General features: G+C 39.8%; 1 protein-coding gene across 1 annotated transcript in view; it reads right to left on the reverse strand.

Annotated features, from left to right (window-relative positions):
* The window catches only part of LOC125904333 (protein MTSS 1-like), a 132,943-nt gene that overhangs the window by 6,090 nt on the left and 104,890 nt on the right, over window positions 1-21,963 (reverse strand). The window contains exons 8-13 of the mRNA XM_049601676.1: window positions 7,079-7,236; window positions 6,654-6,761; window positions 6,470-6,567; window positions 4,415-4,637; window positions 773-940; window positions 361-517 (exon numbers count right to left, since the gene is read on the reverse strand). Coding sequence (XP_049457633.1) covers window positions 361-517; window positions 773-940; window positions 4,415-4,637; window positions 6,470-6,567; window positions 6,654-6,761; window positions 7,079-7,236 — 912 coding nt within the window. The remainder of the gene's footprint in view (window positions 1-360; window positions 518-772; window positions 941-4,414; window positions 4,638-6,469; window positions 6,568-6,653; window positions 6,762-7,078; window positions 7,237-21,963) is intronic.

The raw sequence follows: 21,963 nt of genomic DNA on the forward strand, positions 1-21,963 counted from the left end.
GTATATATGTATGTGTATGTGTATATATATATATATATGTGTAGCACATTTTTTTATGCTGCACTCTGCAATATGACTTCAAATCATTTTTTATAGTGTACTGTATTATGGCTTGTTTTTAAAACTTTGTCATACTGTGCTGTGACTTTTTTATGGCATATTATAAATTGCTTTTTTAATTTTTTTTTTATGGCATACTACACTGAATTTTTTATGACAGCATTTTTGACACTGTTTTATGACTTTTTTCTCTGATGGACTGCTTTATGCAGTCTTGGCACCTGTACAAAGGTGAAAAATTTTGTACATTGTATGTTAGTGTTTTAAAATATTTAATGGGAGCATGACTTGTGTGTGTACCTTGTGAGGGGATGGTGTCCTCTGAACAGCATGGTGTGTTGGTCTGGCTGCTGTAGCCACTGGAGCCCTGCAGTGAGTCTCTGCTGGAGCCGTGGATGTCTAGCTGGAGGCCTCGGGCCAGCGCTCGGGCCAACTCCTCGTGGGCTTCTTTATCCTCCTGCTGCATCAACAAGCACACAAGCACACACACATTGACATTATTAGTTTGTGCTGTCAAATCAGTGAATCCCAGAAAAACACAACAAAGACATCTGAAAACGGACTCCACTGCTCATTTAGATGTGTTTTGAATCTCTGTCCATCAGAGCTGGCCCATTACCAAAATTCTGTCATATCAAAAAGCTGCCAGAAAGTCATGTGACATTTATATGACAAAATACAAAATAAAAATGTTTTTCGAACACCATCTGACCTTGGATGATGTCACAGAGTGGCGTCCTTTAACCCCCTGTGGTTCCTCTCCTGATGTGGTGATGTCAGTGCCCTGGTGGCTGCTGGGATCTGTAGTCTCTCTCCTGTCTTTGCTCTTCTTCAGGGTGTTGACCATTGACTGGTCATAAGGGCCTGGTTTGGCCCAGTCCTACAGATAGATATGATGCAAGACAATGCAGCATTACACTCTGCTGCTTTTCTCCGTCACATGTCTCTTGAAACTGAGTCACGTTTGGGTTTTTTGACTGTTGGTCATGTTTGTGTTTGGTAACTGAATGGAGTGTGTCCTTCTTCCTTGTGTAGACTAAATGATAAAACACTACAAATAACGGATTAAGATTAGATTAAGAAACAACAGTAAAATTAAGGTTGTGGATTTAGCATTGTGGAGATGCAACATTTTCAACAAAGATTCATTATTGATTGTTTTGCCAATAAAAAACAATTGAATTAGATTTGTAGGCAAAATCTGATGTCAAAATTATAAAAATAAATTATGAAATTACAGCAAAATTAGGCTCAGTGTTATTACAGTTCAGAGCAAGGCTTTGTGTAAACTGTCAGTGTGTTTTAAGGTCTGCTTGTAAATCATGCAACTGACAGATTCATGAGGGAATGAGACAAAACAAAATAGACTGATGAAAGTTATCTTTGTACTGTTTGCTTTCAGAGAATGAAAACAGAATTTAAAAGATAAAAGAAGTAATATGAAAAGACATAAACAAAGCAAAATCAAAAAACAGAGGGAAAAAAGGGGGAAGATTAAAGGAGGATAAAAATTGGTGAAGGAGGACATCAGGGAGGATGAGGGTCAAACCTTCCAGGACGGGACTCTGGATGACGGGATCATTGCGAGCCCTGGGGGACTGAGAGGGAGGAACTCTCCTGGCTGGCCACAGCCAGAGCGACACCATGACCATGTGGGAGACACGGACGAACAGGAGGGCAAGGAGATAGGAGAGGTGGTGGTGGAGGAGGAGTAGGTGAAGTATGGAGGGTGGAGGTGGGTGTCCTGGGCCTGCAGTACCACTCCGTGCAGACAGAGGGCAGCGTGATGGTCAAAACCATTTGACAACTGAAGGTGAGTGGATGAAGAAGAAGCAGAAAAACAATTAAAAAAACAAAGATGACAAATGACTGTTGAGGATGTGAAAAAAACATAATGCACAGGAGTGGAGGTGGAGGTGCTATATGTAGCAGGAGCAATCAACACTATTCTGAAAATGAAAAATTGATGCTCTAAACTCCATGCACTTCATAGCACAAAATAACAACAGACCAGAGTGTGTGACACTGGCTTGACTGATCCTCAAACCTTACAGACGTGTGTGTGTGTGTGTGTGTGTGTGTGTGTGTGTGTGTGTGTGTGTGTGTGTGTGTGTGTGTGTGTGTGTGTGTTTTCACGTGTAGATGTTCACCTCTTGTAGCCCAGAGTGGGGCTCGTTGTGTGAGGGTGAGGAAGAGGAGGAGGAAGAAGAAGGCTCCTCAGATAAAGGAGAGACACACGACTGCAGCACAGCCATGCAAAGCACACACACAGAGGGGCAGCCAAATAAACCAACAGAGAGATAAACAGACAGAAAAAGGAAGGCAGAAGCATGAAACAAGTTATTAATAAAAACAGCACGTCAGTGTTAATATCAGTTCAGCACAATGTTGGCCAAGCAAAAGAATTAAAACAACATAAACAGCTGCTGCAGCACAAAGAAGTGGTAAATGAAGCAGAGGCAGGTTCAGGAGGGGGAGTGAGAAGCTGAGGACTGTGATAAATGCACAGAATATACATCATAGACAGGGGGTTTGTTTAGGCTTAGGTTAAGATTGAAGTTAGGCGTGGGATGGATGTCAAAGGTTATGGTATGGTATCACGTGAAAAGTCCTGAACTTACTGACAACATGCTGGACTTCTTTAATCCAGCTTTAAAGTCATGAGCCTGAAAATTTAAAATTAAGCCTAAAACTCCTACAAACAATGAGATGTCCTTGACTATTGTTTTGGGTTATGTACATGCCAAAAATTCCCAATATGTATTTTGGTCTGAGGTCTTGGTAATGGAATAGTATAATCCTACTTATTTCCTGACATTTCTTATGACTTTATCATTTTTTCGTGACATACCATACTATGACGTTTTTATTGAAATTTTACTGACCCACTATGCTATGACATGTTTTAATGACATCTTTATGACATACTAATATATGACTTTTGATTAAAAAAATTATGGCTGTACTAGACTATGACTATTTCAATGAAATTTTAATGACATACCATACTATGTCATTCTTTTGGAATTTTTTCAACATACTATACTTTGACATCTTTTAGTGATATTTTTTAACATACTGTACTACAGTATATTTTTTGATGACATTTTTTGATGAAATTTTTCAACATACTAAACGATGACATCTTTTAGTGAAAGCTTTCAACACACTATACTATGACATTTTCAACAAAAAATTTAATACATACTATACTATGACATGTTTTAGGGAATTTTTTCAACTTACTATTCCATGACATTTTAAGATGACATTTTTTGCCATATTATACTATGATATTTTTTGATGACATTTTTAGAGCATACTATTCTATGACATCTTTTAGTGAATTCTTTTGAAATACTAGGGCATTTTTTTTGATGAAAATTTTATGACATATTATTATATAACATTTTTTGGTGAAATGTTTTAACTAACTATCCTATGACATTTTTTGATTAATTTTTTATGGCATACTATAATATGACATCTTTTAATTTTTTATATTTAATTTCTTCTTTTGACATACTATACTATGACATTTTATGATGAAATTTTTCAACAAATTATAAAATTTTGTTGTTGTTGTTTTCGTGAAACTTTTCCAACATAAAATCAATTACATTTTAATGATTTTTTATGACATCCTACACCAAGACTTTTTTGTAAAATGACTTTTTTTATGACAAACTATATTATGAAAATTTTAATTAATCCTTTCTAGTATACTACACACACTATACTACACACTACTACACTTTTTTTCAAAAATGTTTTTTCTTAAAATGACATATCATGACTTTTTATGATTTTTAGGGCATATTTTACAGTGACTTTTTCAGATCATTTTATCTAGCATACACATTATGTTTTTTATGATTGTAAATGGTACATCTTACTCTAACTTTGTGATTTCTTTTTGTGAGATAATATAAGTAGATTTTCTTATGATTTTCATTGGCATAATATACTATGACTTTTTGTGAGGTTTTAATAAATACTTTAACAACTTTCAACAATAATAACAATAACATTATACTATAACTTTCCATACATTTTTATGACAAATTATACTATGACTTTCTTTGTTATACTATATTTTGTTATGTTTGTTTGCTATTTAGTTGTACTGTCTTACAATCGGTGTACAGTAAATGGTAGTTCAAGTCTGTTGCTGGTGTAAGCTACTGATTAGAAGTGGTGTTGAGGTCTTAAAATCTAAGTAAAGGGCTAAAGGTATAAAGTTTATCGTCCAGTTTCCTGCTTGGAGGTTGGGACAGAGTGTACATTTTTCACATGTCCAATTTTCTTATTCAGCTAATAAGTTTGTTTTTCAGTGTTTTAAGTATTTCCTTACCTGTGAGGTTTCTGGGGGCATGGGTGATGGTGATTTGGACTGGAAGGCGTCCTGGGAGATGAAGCCAGAGTCGTGGGAGGAGACCGAGGAGAGGCGGGCTGGTGTCTGCTGGGGGAGCACTGAGGAAGAGGAGGAGGAGGCACGGTAACGGAAATGGGAGGTTGGGGAGTGGCAGTGTGAGCCACTGGAGCGAGAGTCACTGCTGTTCACACTGTTCAGGCTGCTGTAGGATGGAGAGGGGAAGGATGACATGGGAGTCAATTCAAGGTAGAAAGTGTGAGATGGTTCTACTGTATGGTCAGGTCACTAGGTCTGTATGGAGAGGTCACTCAATTTTACCAAAGGTTGATTACCAATAAATTAATGTTTTTGATAACATCTCTTAATAGCTTGGGAAATACATACATGTCTTAACCCAAGCGTGAAAAAGACTACTAAGGCTGAGCTGAGCAGTGATGTGTGGCAAGTGTTTTAGATGACGAAACTTTACAATTAACAATAATCTTTAATGACTTAAATGAAGTGTCATTCTGCAACAGCATAGACTTTTTCTCAACTACATTTCATTGAAAAAACATTTTCATTTAAGAGAAATCTGACATATGTTGAAAAACAGCCATTGTGTCTTTCCTTTGTCAAAATCAGAGGAAAGTCAGTTAACTTTGCAAGACTCTGGGAACTAAACCAAGACACTGACCCTCTATGATTCCTTGCAGCTTAAAGGGACATTTTACCCTTAAAGGAAATGGCCACTTTAGAATGAAAATACAGACTGTACTTACTGACCCTCATGCCGACAAGAAGTCAAGTGTAGTTTTTTAATCCACAAAACTCGTTCAGGGTATTGGAGGATAACAGCTAGCCAGCTACTTGAAGCTTTTTTTGGTATGGCTTTTTTTCATGGTATGGCTTTTGTTTTTTTATAGGCACGAGTGCCGTGCCCTGAGTTCAACTTTGGAATATAGAAGCGTGTACCGCATGCTATGTGACGAGGACCAACCAGTCACATGTGACAAATATCTTTCTCTTCCTCAATAAACATCACTCTGTGGTAAATATGGAGAAGTTGATCATTTTAGTGCAGGGCTGCCAGAGCTTTACATCTGTCCCGCAGATAATATTTTAGGTCCAATACACACTTTTCTGGGGGGAGTTTTTCCTTATCCACTGTGAGGGTCCAAAGGACAGAGGGATGTCATACGCTGTAAGCCCTCTGAGGCAAATTGTGATTTGTGATATTGGGCTTTATAAATAAAATTTAATTGAATTAAGAAACAGCGCCTGAAAGAAGATCAGCTATGCACTCAGGACTTCTGATAAGTGGGCTATGATACAGTTCTGGTTATGGTCACTTAGCGACCTCAGAAGCAACCTGCCCTCCGCACTCTTGAAAGCTGGCACAAGAGTAAGACCCAGCACCTAACGTCATGTTTTCCAGGTGGTGAAAGGCGTTGCATGTGTCCTGGCCCTTAATATTTACATCTCACACTGCAATGTGCACAAGCCTCTTGTCCATTAGTGGATGCACACTTCTTTCTTTTTTTTCTTCATTTTTACATGAAACTGCTCACAACAAGGTGTGTAGATTATCTTAAGTAACCAGAACATGATTTCTGGAAAGAGACATTGATGCTGAGTTTTTTTTAATGTATTGTTTTGGTGCTGTGAACAACCACAAGCCGAGTGCCATTTAGTTTTCTTACACTGGAAAGGAGTCAGACATCTCTACAGCTGCTATCTCAAACACTTGACAACTCACACCAAAAATAGCTGCCATGAAGAAACTACTGGAATTATACCGATCAGAATTCAACAATGTTAAAGTAGAAAAAGTAATGCATCAGTTGCAACTCCCCTTAAATATTAATACAACAGAAAGGAATGTAGTTCACTACTCTGAGTACAACAAAATTCAACTACTAAAAAATAAACCAGCAGTTCCACCCATGGACCACAGGGAGGCAGCAGACAACAAGCAGGGTAAAATGACATGTTTCAGCTTGTTTGGGAGGTTTGCTGAGATAATGGGAAGTTTCAGTAGCCATGGTAACCAACCTGCACATGCTTGACTTCCTGGATACGGTGGTGCTTGGTGACGAGGGTGGAGTTTGGTAGGACCAGGCGCACTCAGAGCCCTTAAGGTCGACAATTACCTGCAAAGAGACAGAAGGAGGAGACTCCAGGGAACCTCTGAACAACATAATAATGTAACAGGTGCAGGTGAGGGGATGTGTTGTACCTGCTCACTGGAGGCGGGCAGCTTGTGAGGGTCCATGGTTAGTGTCTTCAGGTCATCTGTCAGAGTCTGGAGGTGAGTGATCTCCCCCAGCATGGACATCTCCTCCTCCTGATGACACACAGATTCATCAGCAGGCTCCAAACTCTGCAGCAATACTACTACAGTACTGAAGCTGTGTATGCAGCCATGTTTTGGAGAAGCAGCAAGTGTTTGGATCATGATATAAGAGAAGATTCCAACCCAACTACAGCTGCTGACCTCCATTAATATGTAAACTACAAACCACCTCTCAGGTCTGCAGGTGTTTTCTCAGAAGAGAAACTGTTGGTGAAGCATTAACTCTGAACAGCCACAGTCCAGTTCATAGAGCTGCTGTTTTATTTATACGTGTAGTCAGTGTGTGTGTAAATAGAGGTGTGACTGACCACAACGGGCTTCATCATGGAGACGAAGTAGCAGAAGCGGCTCCTCTCCTCCACCAGTGCCTTCCTCACTGCCTGCTTCTCTGTCTCCTCCAGCAGCAGGTACTTATCACTGACATCCTGCATAGCGCTGTCCAGCTGAGGCTGGAGGTCCCCGCGGCCTGCACACACACACACATACACACACACACACACACACACACACACACACACTTTACAATTTTAGTGATAATCATTTTCTCTAAAAAAAAATGTTAGCGAAAAGTAAAAAATCATTTCATCAACAAATCTAGGAGAAAAGTTAAGCCTTTTTTTTTTTTCAAAATGTCCCAGAGCCAAAAGCGATATCTTCAAATTACTTTCATTCATTCAACCTTAATTTTAATTTGGAAATACATTGAGGTAGAGACCTCATTTACAATGTAGCCAAATAAAACAATATAAAATAAAAGCACTTAGACACAGAAAAAAACATAAAAGTGGCAATTAGAAGTAAAAAGCAATAAAACCACAATTAAAAATATTGAAAAATAAATAAATTAAAGCATCAATGATAAATAAAAACTTTTAAAATGCAGAGCACATTAATCAGGTAAAACAGGACCACCTATGAGTAAAATATGATACAATTAAAGATCTGAATTGCCTTATGGATAAAATTGAGAAAGGTTTAAATTGTTCTGCATGTTGTTCCACGTTGCAGGTGTACATATGAAAACTGGATATAGCATCGAACTGACATAAGAAAGTAAAAGACTGATAAGAGCTTTATAAATAAATAAAAACTCAGTTTCTCACATTTTACACAGACAGAGGGCCACCCTACCTTGGCATAGAAATCAAAATGATGGGTGTCATAGCTATCTCCAGTGATGAGTCTTAAGGCAGAGTGATACACAGAGTCCAGGGGCCTCAGAGTGGCAGCTGAGGCATGCATGCATAAAATATCACCATAATCTAAGACTGATAAAAAAGTTCCCCTAACAAGCATCTTTCTACAATGCAGCGGAAAGGAGAGTCTATTTCTATAAAATAATTTTCATTTGTAAAGAAGTCACCAGCTTGGAAACATGATATTTAAAGGTTAACTTATCATCTAACCAATTACCTAGGTACTTGTACCATGAATGTATGAAAAAGAAAAGCAGCAAATTGTCACATCTGAAAAGCAAAAAACTGAACAATATTTGTCCTTTTTGCTTTGCTTTACCTTGTTTGTTACAGTCCCTTGATGATAATGAACTTGAATGAATTGAATGAAGTGATGTAAAAAAAAAAAAAAAAAAAAAAAAAATCTGGCCCGCAACAGGATGTCAGGTGGCCAACTGACCGTTTCCTAATTCACAATGAAAATGAACTGATTCACACTGGATTTTATTTGTACTTTTGGTGCAAATAAGGTGCCAGAGTGCAAAAAAGTGTCAGACTATTGCTCGTTTATAAAAAAGTGCCAGAGGAGGAATCCCCAGAGCCCCCGGCAGAGGTCTGATCTAATTATTTAAAGATACTCTATAGCAGGAAACTGCACTTCAAAATAAAAACTCTGAGCTGGAAAATTTACTGTACTGAAAAATAAAGTGTGTACAAACCATAGGTACAAACTTGACACGTTTGTGAGTCACTTATGGTCCATTCAGAATGGACTTGCGACCCACTTTTGGACCACACCCCACCAGTTGGGAACCACTGCTCTAGTGCAGTCTATCATTAACCAGATATTAACAGTGAGTGAGAAAGAAAAATCAGAAGTTTCAGGCTTCAGAGACACAGGACAGACTATTAGTTGTGAGAGTGTAAATTCACTTCAGCTGCAGAGACAGCAAACACTCTGACACTCCTTCAAAACAAGACCTTAAACCTACATTAAAGAATTAAGAGTTTTCTCTACAAAACCAAACGGCCGCTGGCATCCAGCTCACACACACCTCACATTATTAGTGCAGTCATTAATTATCAGCGCTACGCCGGTCCTTCGTGGTGAAGAGGGAGCTGAGCCGGAAAGCAAAGCTTTCAATTTACTGGTCCATCTACTATGTCCCAACCCTCACCTATGGTCATGAACTCTGGGTAGTGACTGAAAGAATGAGATCGCAGATACAAGCTGCTGAAATGAGTTTCCTCCGTGGGGTGGCTGGGCTCAGCCTTAGAGATAGGGTGAGGAGCTCGGACATCCGGAGGGAGCTCGGACATCACCGCTGCTCCTTCGTGTCAAAAGGGGTCAGTTGAGGTGGTTTGGGCATCTGACTAGGATGCTTCCTGGGCGCCTCCTGCTGGAGGTGTCCAAGGCACGTCCCACTGGTATGGGGCCCCGGGGCAGACCCAGAACACGCTGGAGGGATTACATATCTCGTCTGGCCTGGGAATGCCTTAGGGTCCTCCAGGAGGAGCTGGAAAGCGTTGCTGGGGAGAGGGACGTCTGGGGTGCTTTGCTCGGCCTGCTGCCCGTGACCCGGGCCCCGGATAAGTGGATGAAAATGGATGGATGGATGCATGGATGGACAATGTGGGATTTGCTACATTTTGTACATTTCATACATATACATCGAGGCAGCGGCCGAGGAGGGGGAGTTGCAGCCATTTTTAATTCTAGCCTGTTAATCAGCCCTAAACCTAAACTAGATTATTATTCCTTTGAAAGCCTCATTCTTAGTCTTTTACATCCGACCTGGAAAACCTCGCAGCCACTTTTATTTGTTATAGTGTACCGTGCTCCTGGCCCGTATTCTGAATTTGTATCTGAATTCTCAGAGTTTTTATCCAGTTTAGTTCTTAAATCAGATAAAGTTATTATTGTAGGCGATTTTAACATTCATGTCGACGTTGATAATGACTCCCTGGCTACCGCGTTTATCTCATTATTAGACTCCATTGGCTTCAGTCAGGGTGTACATGAACCCACTCACTGTTTTAACCATACCCTCGATCTAGTTCTGACGTATGGAATTGAAATTGATAACCTAAAAGTCTTTCCACAGAATCCCTTGCTATCGGATCATTATCTGATTACTTTTGATTTCTTTTTACTTGATTACACGCCACTCAGCAACAGTTACTATACTAGATGTTTATCATATAGTGCTGTCGCAAAATTTAAGGAAAAGATTACTCCGTCATTAAATTCAATACCAAGTCCCTCAGTAACAGAGGTTTCCTGTACCGACTTTGATCATTTTGTCGATAGCGCTGTAGGCTCGCTGCGAACAACGCTCGACTCTGTAGCTCCTCTTAAAAAGAAGTTAAAAAAGCAAAGAAAGTTCGCTCCTTGGTATAACTCTCAAACCCGTAAGTTAAAACAAATATCGCGAAAATTTGAAAGGAATTGGCGATTAACCAAACTGGAAGAATCTCGTTTAATCTGGACAGACAGTCTCAAAACTTATAAGAGGGGCCTCCGCAATGCCAGAGCAAACTATTACTCAGCTCTAATAGAAGACAATAAGAACAACCCCAGGTTTCTTTTAAGCACTGTAGCCAGGCTGACTGAGAGTCAAAGCTCTATTGAGCCTTGTATTCCTTGAGCCCTTAGCAGTAATGATTTTATGAGCTTTTTTAATGACAAAATTCTAACTATTAGAGGCAAAATTCATGACCTCCTGTCCTCAGATAGTACCTATCTAACCTCAAACACAGCTGTAAAATCTAATATATATTTAGATTGCTTCTCCCCAATTTCTCTTCAAGAATTGACCGCAGTGATTTCTTCATCTAAATCATCAACGTGTCTCTTAGACCCCATCCCAACTAGGCTACTTAAGGAGGTCTTTCCTTTAGTTAACACTCATATATTAGATATGATCAATATATCCTTATTAACAGGCTATGTACCACAGTCTTTTAAGGTAGCTGTAATTAAACCTCTACTAAAAAAGCCTACCCTGGATCCAGAGGTGTTAGCCAACTACAGACCAATATCTAATCTTCCCTTTATGTCAAAGATCCTTGAGAAAGTAGTCGCAGACCAGCTGTCTGATTTTCTCCATGATAATAATCTATTTGAGGAATTTCAATCAGGATTTAGAGTGCATCATAGCACTGAAACAGCTCTAGTTAAAATTACAAATGACCTTCTGACTGCTTCAGACAAAGGACTTGTCTCTGTACTTGTTTTATTAGATCTTAGTGCAGCGTTTGACACTACTGACCATCAAATTCTACTGCAGAGACTGGATCACTTAATTGGCCTAAAAGGTTCTGCACTGAGCTGGTTTAAATCTTATTTATCTGATCGTTTTCAGTTTGTTCACGTTCATAATGAATCGTCCTTACGTACCAAAGTTTGTTTTGGAGTTCCGCAAGGTTCTGTGCTCGGACCAATCCTGTTTACTCTATATATGCTTCCTTTAGGTAACATCATTAGAAATCACTCTATAAATTTCCATTGTTATACGGATGATACTCAGTTGTATTTATCGATGAAGCCAGAAGAAAGTAATCAATTAACTAAACTCCATAACTGCCTTAAAGACATAAAAACCTGGATGAGCACCAATTTCCTGATGTTAAATTCAGACAAAACTGAAGTTATTGTTCTTGGCCCCAAACAACCCAGAGACTCTTTATCTGATGACATAGTTTCTCTAGATGGCATTGCTCTGGCCTCTAGCACTACCGTAAGAAACCTCGGAGTAATATTTGATCAAGATTTGTCTTTTAATTCTCATTTAAAACAAACCTCACGGACTGCATTTTTTCATCTGCGTAATATTGCGAAAATTAGGCCTATCCTGACCCGAAAAGATGCAGAAAAATTGGTCCACGCTTTTGTTACCTCAAGGCTGGATTACTGTAACTCTCTATTATCAGGTAGCTCTAGTAAGTCCTTAAAAACTCTCCAGCTAATTCAGAATGCAGCAGCACGTGTACTAACAAGAACTAAGAAACGAGATCATATTTCTCCTGTTTTAGCTTCTCTGCACTGGCTCCCTGGAAAATCCAGAAGTGAATTTAAAATCCTACTGTTAACTTATAAAGCTCTAAATGGTCAAGCTCCGTCATATCTTAGAGAGCTCATAGTGCCATATTATCCCACCAGAACTCTGCGCTTTGAGAATGCAGGGTTACTCGTGGTCCCTAAAGTCTCCAAAAGTAGATCAGGAGCCAGAGCCTTCAGCTATCAGGCTCCTCTCCTGTGGAATCATCTTCCTGTTACGGTCCGGGAGGCAGACACCGTCTTCACATTTAAGACTAGACTTAAGACTTTCCTCTTTGATAAAGCTTATAGTTAGGGCTGGCTCAGGCTTGCCCTGTACCAGCCCCTAGTTAGGCTGACTTAGGCCTAGTCTGCCGGAGGAACCCCTATAATACACCGGGCACCTTCTCTCCTTCTCTCTCTCTCTCTTTCTCTCTCTCTCTCTCTGCTGCTTTATTGGCATGACTGCATTCAAAACAATGTTGCCAAAGCATATTAACACAAATATAACGAGCATAAGCAATAACAATACATTTGTAATAATTGCAATTAAAAAACAAACAAACAAACATGGAGAGCATGGGTGGCTATGGCAGGGTAAAAGTCATAAAGAAATGAATTTATACAACAGATTAATTATCAGTATATAAACAATTATCAATCATCATGTGTGATGTGAAGTTGATGGCAGGCTGTTACATATTTGCCGCCAGTACACAACAGTCCTCCCTCTCTCCCAGTAGGACCGGAAGTTTCTCTAAGTTATTCAAGTGCAAGAACTCTGGGAATATCTTTATTATTTTTGCAAAATATTCTTCTCTAATGCATTGATATTTGTCACATTGAGTTAAGAAGTGCAGCTCAGTCTCTACTGTTCCCTGGTCACAGTGAGAACACAACCTCTCCTCTCTGGGCAGCCAGCTCTGTTTGCGTCGGCCGACTTCTACTGCCAGTTTGTGCTCACTCAGTCTGTACTTAGTCATCGTTTTCCTCATATTCCTATCAGGCACTGTGCTCAGGTAGGTTGCCACAGAGTACTGTCTGTTGAGGGCTTTATACGTTTCCATTTTGCTCTGGGATTTTATTAGTTCTGTCCAATATTCTCTGTATTTTTCTTTTTCTTTTGTCATAATTTGGTTGGGTCTAATTTTCGGGGGACATGTGTCGTGATGCTGAGGTGGTTGTGATGTAGTGACCTGAGTGGTTGAAGGTTCGGTCAGACTCTGGACAAGCAGGCAGAGGGGACTCCTTTGTGGGTTCAGCTCCTGGCAGCATAAGGCTTTATAGGAAAGTGAGAGTGGGTCACTTGTTTTAATGTGGTTCCAGAAATTTAGGGCTTGTTTTTTAATATTTAACAGTAGAGGATATTGGCCTAGTTCAGCTCTGCATGCAGAGTTTGGAGTTCTTCTCTGCACCTGGAGGAGACTTCTGCAGAACTCTGCATGCAGGATTTCAATTGGATGTTTGTCCCATTTTGTCCAGTCTTGCTGTGTTTGTGCACCCCACACCTCGCTGCCATACAATGCAATGGGTTCGATGATTGATTTGAATATTTTGAGCCATGTTTTTATTGGTAGTTCAGTGTTTATTGATCTCTTGATGGCATAGTAAGCCCTTTTTGCTTTGTCTTTTAGATCATTCACAGCCATGTTAAAATTCCCGTGGTTTGAAATGTTTAGTCCTAAATATGTATAATGGTTTGTTTGTTCAATGAAGTTTTTTCCAATTTTGAAACAGTTATTGTTTCTCTGTAATCTGCATCTTTTTTGAAAAATAAGCACTTTGGTTTTGGGTTGGTTAACTGTCAGGGCCCAGGTTTGGCAGTATTTTTCCAGTTCTGTGTGTTGCTGTAGCCCCTCTTTTGTTGAAGACAACAGGACCAGGTCATCAGCATAGAGGAGACACTTTATTACAGTCTCTTGTAATTTCAGTCCAGGTCCAGGAGACTTTTCTATTTGTTTTGCCAATTCATTGATATATATGTTAAATAGGGTGGGGCTGAGGTTACAGCCCTGCCTTACTTCTCTGGAAGAAAGATTCTGTTTTCTTGGTTCCAATCTTAATTGAGCATTTTCCATTAGTATACATTGATTTTATCAGGTCATATACTTTTCCTCCAATACCACTTTCAATTAATTTAAAGAAAAGGCCTTTGTGCCAGACTGAGTCAAAGGCTTTTTGAAAATCCACAAAACAAGCATAAATTTTCCCATTATTTTTGTGCACATAACTATCAATTAAAGTGTGCAGTGTGAAAATATGGTCTGTGGTTCTGAATTTAGGGAGGAATCCAATTTGGCTTTTACTTAATGGCTGATGTTCTGTAATGAAGTCTATGATTCGTGAATTTAGTATACTACATAAAACCTTTCGCAGACATGAATTTATGCAGATCCCACGGTAATTCTGAGGGTCTGTCTTGTCTCCACTTTTAAATATGGGGGTTATCAGTCCTTCACTCCACGACTCAGGAAAATAGCCAACTCTGAGTACTAAATTGAAGAGTTTCAAAATGGCTGATCTGAATTTGGAGTCTGTGTGTTGAAGCATCTCATTTAGAATGCCGTCAGGTCCACAGGCTTTTTTACACTTTAGGGTTTTCAGTTTATGGTCTAATTCTTTTCAGTAATTTCATAGTCTAATGGGTTTTGGTAGTCTTTGATTATTGTTTCTAATTGGCTTAATTTTTCTTCTATTTGGTCTTGTTCAGGTGTGTTACTTGTTTGTTGGTATAATTCTTTAAAGTGCTTTATCCAGATATCTCCATCTTGAATGGCTAGATTATTATTATTTTTATTATAGTTTAAGGTCCTCCAGTGGTCCCAGAAACTGTTTGAGTTTATTGATTCTTCAATTAAGTTCACCTGGTTTTCAAGGTGGTGTTTTCTTTTAGTTCTCAATGTTTGTTTATATTGTTTGAGCAGGTCACTATAGTGTATACGTAGCTCCTGATTTTCTGGAGCCCTGTGCTTTTGGTTAGATAGTTGTCTTTGTTTTTTCCTCATATTTTTGCATTCTGAGTCAAACCATTTTTCTTGTTGTCCCCTTTTTTGTTTTGGTTTTAGGAAGGGTAAGTTAGATTGTTGTGCCACATGATAAAATATATTGTTGATGTGGTTTGTGGCTATATTTACTCCTTCTTTACTGCATGGATATGTATGGGCCAGGACAGAGTTTAAATACTCTTGAGTTTCACGGCTACTCATTGCTTCCTGGTATTCAGTGAGTCTGTTTTGCTCCCATCTGTAGTGAGTTGTTATATTGTATAATTTACTGGGATTTGGGCATGGTTGGTTAGAGTGTGTTCTTTTTAGATATAGTCTGATCTGGTTATGGTCTGAAAAGGGGGTTTGTTGACTAACTGTGAATGCTCTAAAAGAGAAAGGGTCCAAATTTGTTAGTGCATAATCTACTGTGCTACTGCCAAGAGAAGAACTGTAGGTGTAACGGCCAAAGGAGTCCCCTCTTACCCGACCATTGACTATGTACAGACTGAGGGCCCGGCAAAGCTGCAGTAGTTCTTTCCCATTTTTGTTTCTCTCTCTCTCTCTCTCTCTCTCTCTCTCTCTCGTATTCTATTACTGCATCTTGCTAACTCGGCCATTCTGGATGTCACTAACTCGGCTTCTTCTCTGGAGCCTTTGTGCTCCACTGTCTCTCAGATTAACTCATATCACAGCGGTGCCTGGATAGCGTGACGTGTGTGGTTGTGCTGCTGTCGTGGTCCTGCCAGATGCCTCCTGCTGCTGCTGCCATCATTAGTCATTAGTCATACTTCTACTGTTATTATACACATATGATTATTGTCACACATGTATACTGCCAGGTATTAATACATACTTTCAACATATTGTACCGCAGTAACCAGAACTATAACTATAATATTATTACTTTCAATAACGTTGTTGTAAGCTACTGTCATTACCTGCATCTCTCTCTCTCTCTCTCTCTCTCTCTCTTTCTTTGTCTCATTGTGTCATGTGGATTACTGTTAATTTATTATGCTGATCTGTTCTGTACGACATCTATTGCACGTCTGTCCGTCCTGGAAGAGGGATCCCTCCTCAGTTGCTCTTCCTGAGGTTTCTACTGGTTTTTTTTCCCCATTAAAGGGGTTTTTTTGGGGAGTTTTTCCTTATCCGCTGCGAGGGTCATAAGGACAGAGGGATGTCGTATGCTGTAAAGCCCTGTGAGGCAAATTGTGATTTGTGATATTGGGCTTTATAAGTAAAATTGAAATTGAAATTGAAATAATATCCACGTTTCTAAATTCAAATAGTATATAAGTTGACTTTGTCATTGGGAGGTGTAGGGGATGGTGGATGATGTGTCACCACCATGCCCAGATGCTGGGCAAGCTGCAGACCACTGTTCCAACAAACAACAAACCCGATAGTTTCCAGCAGCTTTTTAGCCACTTAATGTGGGTGCCAGTTGTTTTTTTTTTTACAAAGATACAGAGCATTTCCAGCCGGGATTGTGTCACCAAAAGTGGGTATTTTAGGCCAAAACATGATCTTTCTCTAACCATAACTGAGTGGATTTTGCACCTGACCACATGTTAACCACAACATCATTGAGAAAAAAAAGTAAAGTTTTAAAATATCCACTACATAATCATGTACAAATGTGACAAATCTGTGAATGACTTTAGTTGTTTTTTTTATCTCAGACATGTTAGGATGAAATCTGTGGTTTGCTGAGATGTCCAATGCCAAGATTTATCCTGGCAATTGGGTGGTTTTTCTGTCTCATACCACTAAAATTGGTTGGACTTCCACAAGTGGCACTTTGTTTTCTCTGATCACATCACATTTAAGAAGCTAGAAATTAAATTAAATTATTATCCACTCATCATTTCACGTTTTAGCTTCTTTATTGATTTCAGGCATGTTTTGGGGAAGACTTTTTTTTTCTCTGAGAAACGATCATTTGGTAATCTCATCGTCTGCTCTTCTGGACAGACATAAACATGTAATTAAAGTTCTTTATTCCTCCAGTGAGATCCGAGGCCGGGTCCTGTGGTTGGACTGATAGATGGGAGAGAAAACTCCAGGCTTCACTGATACACAGAGGAAAGAGATTCTCCTACGGACAAGAATGTCATTTCTGGTTTCAAGCAATTCAAGCAACATGATCTGGAGGGCCGAAGACCCATCTCACATTCTCTGTTTGTGTCTCTCTTGTCCTTCATCTCTCCACCTTCCTCTTCTTTCTTTTTTTGTGTCCAACTTTTTTATGTCTCTTCTTCCTCTTCTCTCTGCCCTGCTCTCAGTCAGTATGTCTACATGCACACAGGAATCCAAGTTATGCAAAAAAATCAGATGTGTTCACATGGACAGCTGTAACTGTTGAAATCCAAGTACACATGCAGGAGGTTGGCATTCTCTGACCTTATTTTGGAACCATAACCTATAGAAACTGGGAGGACACATTTTTATTAATCTGTTCTATTCTTTTAATCTACCTTTCTGCACGACCAGAACAACTGACTATAATGCTCACACTGGACATTATCAAGGCGCTCGCAACTTATACAGCTCATTTATTAGGATCAAACAAACCATCCTCAACAATGTTAACTAAAGTAAGGCAGCATCACGTGAATAAAGGTCCTGTGTCACAAGAGCTTAACTCACGGTATACTGGTGTTATGTATGTAACACCACACTTGTTATGTGCCTAAACTATCTACCATATAATCTTAGGGCTTATTCACACCAGGATAGTCAGAGGGACTTGGTTCAATTGGGTGGGGAATGCTGAAAAATTTCACACCTTCATTTGGTTCGGTTCACTTTCACACTGCACTTTTTAAAGCGGACCAAACCCCCTGCACAACATCACACAGTTACAACAGCTGCTCGTTTGGGGGCGGTATTGTCCGAAACAACCACTGACCAGGAAGAAAAAAAGCACAAGGAAGAAGAAAACCCGGCTCATCGATTGGCCTGGACCGAAAATGGAAATCCATCCCCTTCAGCCGGCTTGGTCACCACAAAAACAATGGAGCAACACCAAATTTATGCAGTCAGTCTTGGGGTTTCTGTTTTTACCTTGGTTTCAAACCTAAATGTTTTTTCACAAAGGCTGCCCAGTATGAGCAGCAGGCGAGGCAACAAACTTTCTTTTTTTTTTTTCTTTTTTTTTTTTTTATACCTCTGCTTCTCCTGGTTCGCGCTTCTGGCTTTGTTATTTTTTCTACCAAAAATGCACTATGCTCAATGTCACTTCCTCTCTTTGGTTCACTTTCTCTCTTTGGTTCACTTCCTCTCTTTGGTTTGCTGGATAGTCCGTTTGCATGTCCCACTGTAAGTGAACTGCACCAGGATTCACTTGCAAGTCAACCGAGACCCCCAGTTTTGAAGTGGACCAGGGTTTGCTCATTTGGTCTGCACCAGAGTTCGAATGAGCGTTCACACCACTCCAAACGAACTGAATTAATCGTGGAAGCGGACCAGGGTTCGTTTAAAGCGGACCAAATAGCGCCAGTGTGACTGCATCCTTATTGTCACATGATCAAATAGAGAGTTGACACTGGATAACACCAACATACATATGACCCAGAAATCATCATCACATATATATGGGACAAATGTATAGGACAAAAATACCAAAGAAAAAATTAATTATGTTTAATTGAATCTTTTGTTTTTGTACATATTAATAGTTACTGTAAAGCAAGCATATCTTTTATTACGGCTGACGTCATTATGACGTCATTTTATTAGCTGCGAGGCAAAAGATGGTTCACCACCACAAGGCTTTAGACTACACAGGAGTCTTAAAATGTTGTCGTGTTGTGCTATTGGGAGCCGGAATCGAAGGAGGAATGCCTCAAAACTTAAACGTTCATTCAATTTTTAATTTTAAAACAATTATGGTTAAATGTGATAAGATGCAAGGACTGGACGGAGGTGATCATCAAAAGTGCTGCAGCGCACACTTCATATCAGGTTAGGGAAAAAGTATTTCCTGTTGTAGGGATGAATAACGTTATGTGTATTAAGGGTTATCATGTCCACCTCATCAGAATTTGGGGAGGTATTAAGAGGAATATTGGATTACTCCATGATGCTAACTTTTTAGTGCATCAGCTAACGTTAGCGCGACAGCAAAACAAACTGGAGGAAACCCTTCAAATGTCGTCCTCCTTTGTAAGATTGGCATAATCAACCACAAAGTGTGACATCATCCATCCACTGAATGGGAGCATACGGATTGGCCAGTCTGGTCCTGTTGGTCAGTGTTTACTTATTCAATTAACACTCACGGTCCCAGAGAGTGAGTGACCTTAAACGGTAAATGGTAAATGGACCTGCATTTATATAGCACCTTTCTAGTCATCCGACCACTCAAAGCACTTTTTACACTACGAGTCACATTCACACACACTGGTGGCTGAAGCTACCATACAAGGTAGTTTTTAAACACACTCACACACCAATGGAAGCATCAGCGGGAGCAATTTGGGGTTCAGTATCTTGCTCAAGGATACTTCAACATGCAGCCTGGAGGAGCCCGGGATCGAACCGCTGATCTTCTGATTGGTGGATGACCGGCTCTACCTCTGAGCCACAGCTGCCCTATGGTGTGTTGGTAAATTAAGTCTGACACTCTGCGCTAAAATGAGAGCCCTGTTGGTCGAAGGAACAAAGTGTTGTATCTGTATGTGAATTAACGGAGGGATTAGTTAATCACACATTCACTCCACTACGTTTTGCTGCTCCGTCTCCTCAGACAGAATGTCCAGAGTGCGGTCTGCCACTGCAAGAGTGTGGTGCTCTGGATAACTGAACGGTACATTAAGACAACACTCCGAATTTACGAACAGTCCAATTTGTACCAAAGTGCGCTTTGACACTCAGAATGAGTATTTCTGAATGCACCACTCGTATCATCTTCTTCTGTTTTTCAAAACATGCTAACAGAACTTGCTAGCTAGCGCTAGCTAATGTCTGTGGAGAACTGTTTTGCCCCCAGCTAATCCCCACCCACCAAAACATGTCACACTGTATTCTAACAGTAAAAGGGTGTAATGATTGCTGCTGGCTATTTTACAAAAAAAGAAAAAACCATGATGGAGATGGGTTTGCTTTTTCAAAGGCATAAAAACAAGAATAAGATGGACAGGGCTGTTAAACTAGGAGGCAAGAAATGGAGAACCATTGTGCAGTATTACTCATATGACAGACCAGTACACAATCAATCCAGCCCATGAGATCACAGCAGATCATCTGCACCCTCTGTGGTCTGAATATGCACTCACACCTTCAGGGTGAAGCTATAGTCTGCCCTAGCAGCATACAGCTACTTCATAGCTCTGATCACAAGTCTGGAACTGGCACTTCTTGAACTTAATGTCCTTTTATCAGTTCCCCAGTGATGATGCTTTTTTAGGATGTTTTATGATGCTTTTTTAAATGATGCTTGTTTTATGTTATGTGTTGTTGTTGATATGTTCTTTGATATTCTTTGTTTTCTCTCTCTCACTCCTTGTGGATTTGTGCAAGGCAAATTCCCCTTGAAACAGTAAAGGTTTCATTCACTACTTTGTGCAAATCTTGTCTGAATAGAAAGTAAGAAGAATGTGGACATGCAGACTGCTGGAGGATGCAGACAATATGGTCTGAAGTGTATTTCTGTCACAGTTAAGTCTGACTCAGTGGCCACAGCTTGTAAACTACTACTCCAATAAAACTAAAACAAGCTACAGTTTACAACACTGATAATAAAACAAGCTCACTGCAGCTTATAACAGATCTTTTCAAAGTGGCCACGTTGGGAAATCGGATCAAAGAACTGCTCAAATTGCAGACAGCTGACCAAAATATCTGACCAGCCAGAAATCCATCCAAATGTCTGAAAGCCAGATCGTTAATTGATCAAGATTTACTCAAGCGTTGCCTCACGCCCCCTTAAGTAAATATCAAACAGTGACCAAACAATCTTAGTCCACACAGACATTTCAAAAATAATCTCCATTGTAACAAGCCTGAACACACATATCATGGGTATGCACGTGTTGATGTAAACAGGAAGCAGAGTGTTTACTAGGTGATTGGTTACCTTGTTGCAGAGTATACTACAGAGAAAGAACAACAATGGCAATGCAGGGCTGATAACGTTGCTGGACACAGGAAAAGTCACAAATCACTGGAATTATAGCTTGCCTCCTGCGCATGCCTGCAACAGTAGCATTATAAAATGCTGAGTCTAATTTCACAGCAGCTGCTAGCAGGAAAGGACACATTGTGACTCATGAGACCTCATCAAGTATATGTGGGAGTTGGTGTTATCGCTTTGGTCTGGTCTCCCACAGACAGAGGTGAGTAGAGTCTCACAATACACATGACTTGTTTGGGGGAGAGTCTGCGAGGTTGTTGGGGTTTGGCTGCAGTCAGCAAGATGTCACCACTACCCACTTGAGGGCAGGTGGCCTGGCCTAGAAGGTCTATCTCCTGCATGGCTTAGCATGGCACGACGTGTCTAAACTGACAGTGGAAACACAAATCACTACGGTTTTACTCAGCGAGGACTAAAGTTACAATGGAAAAAAGAAGGTAAAAGGCAAACCCAGAGTTTTCAAACTAAAACAGGGTCAGCAGGTGTTTTCAAAAGTCTATGGGGTTGGAAAAAAACAAAATAGTGTGGACACTAGGTGTAAATGTAGCAAAGGTTTTGCATTTTCAATTAATATGTATTAGTGTGGATAAAGCCTGAGGGTACTTAGTGTCAGCTTCAGTTTTAGAGTCAATTATTTCACTTTTAAATTTTTGTTTTAGTATCCCTCAGTAAGTAATGATTGTTCAATACTCCCCATCATACCCCATCACTCCCCAAGTCTTTGTCATGCCGGTGTGTGTACATGCGAAAAGTTACACATCTACAGGACAAGGCCAAAAAAAAAAAAAAAAAAAAAAAAAAAATTAAATTGGGAGAAATTTAGCTTGGAATGCTAAATTTCTCCAATTTTTTA

The sequence above is a fragment of the Epinephelus fuscoguttatus genome, linkage group LG17 (genome assembly GCF_011397635.1).
Source record: "Epinephelus fuscoguttatus linkage group LG17, E.fuscoguttatus.final_Chr_v1".
Taxonomy (NCBI): domain Eukaryota; kingdom Metazoa; phylum Chordata; class Actinopteri; order Perciformes; family Serranidae; genus Epinephelus; species Epinephelus fuscoguttatus.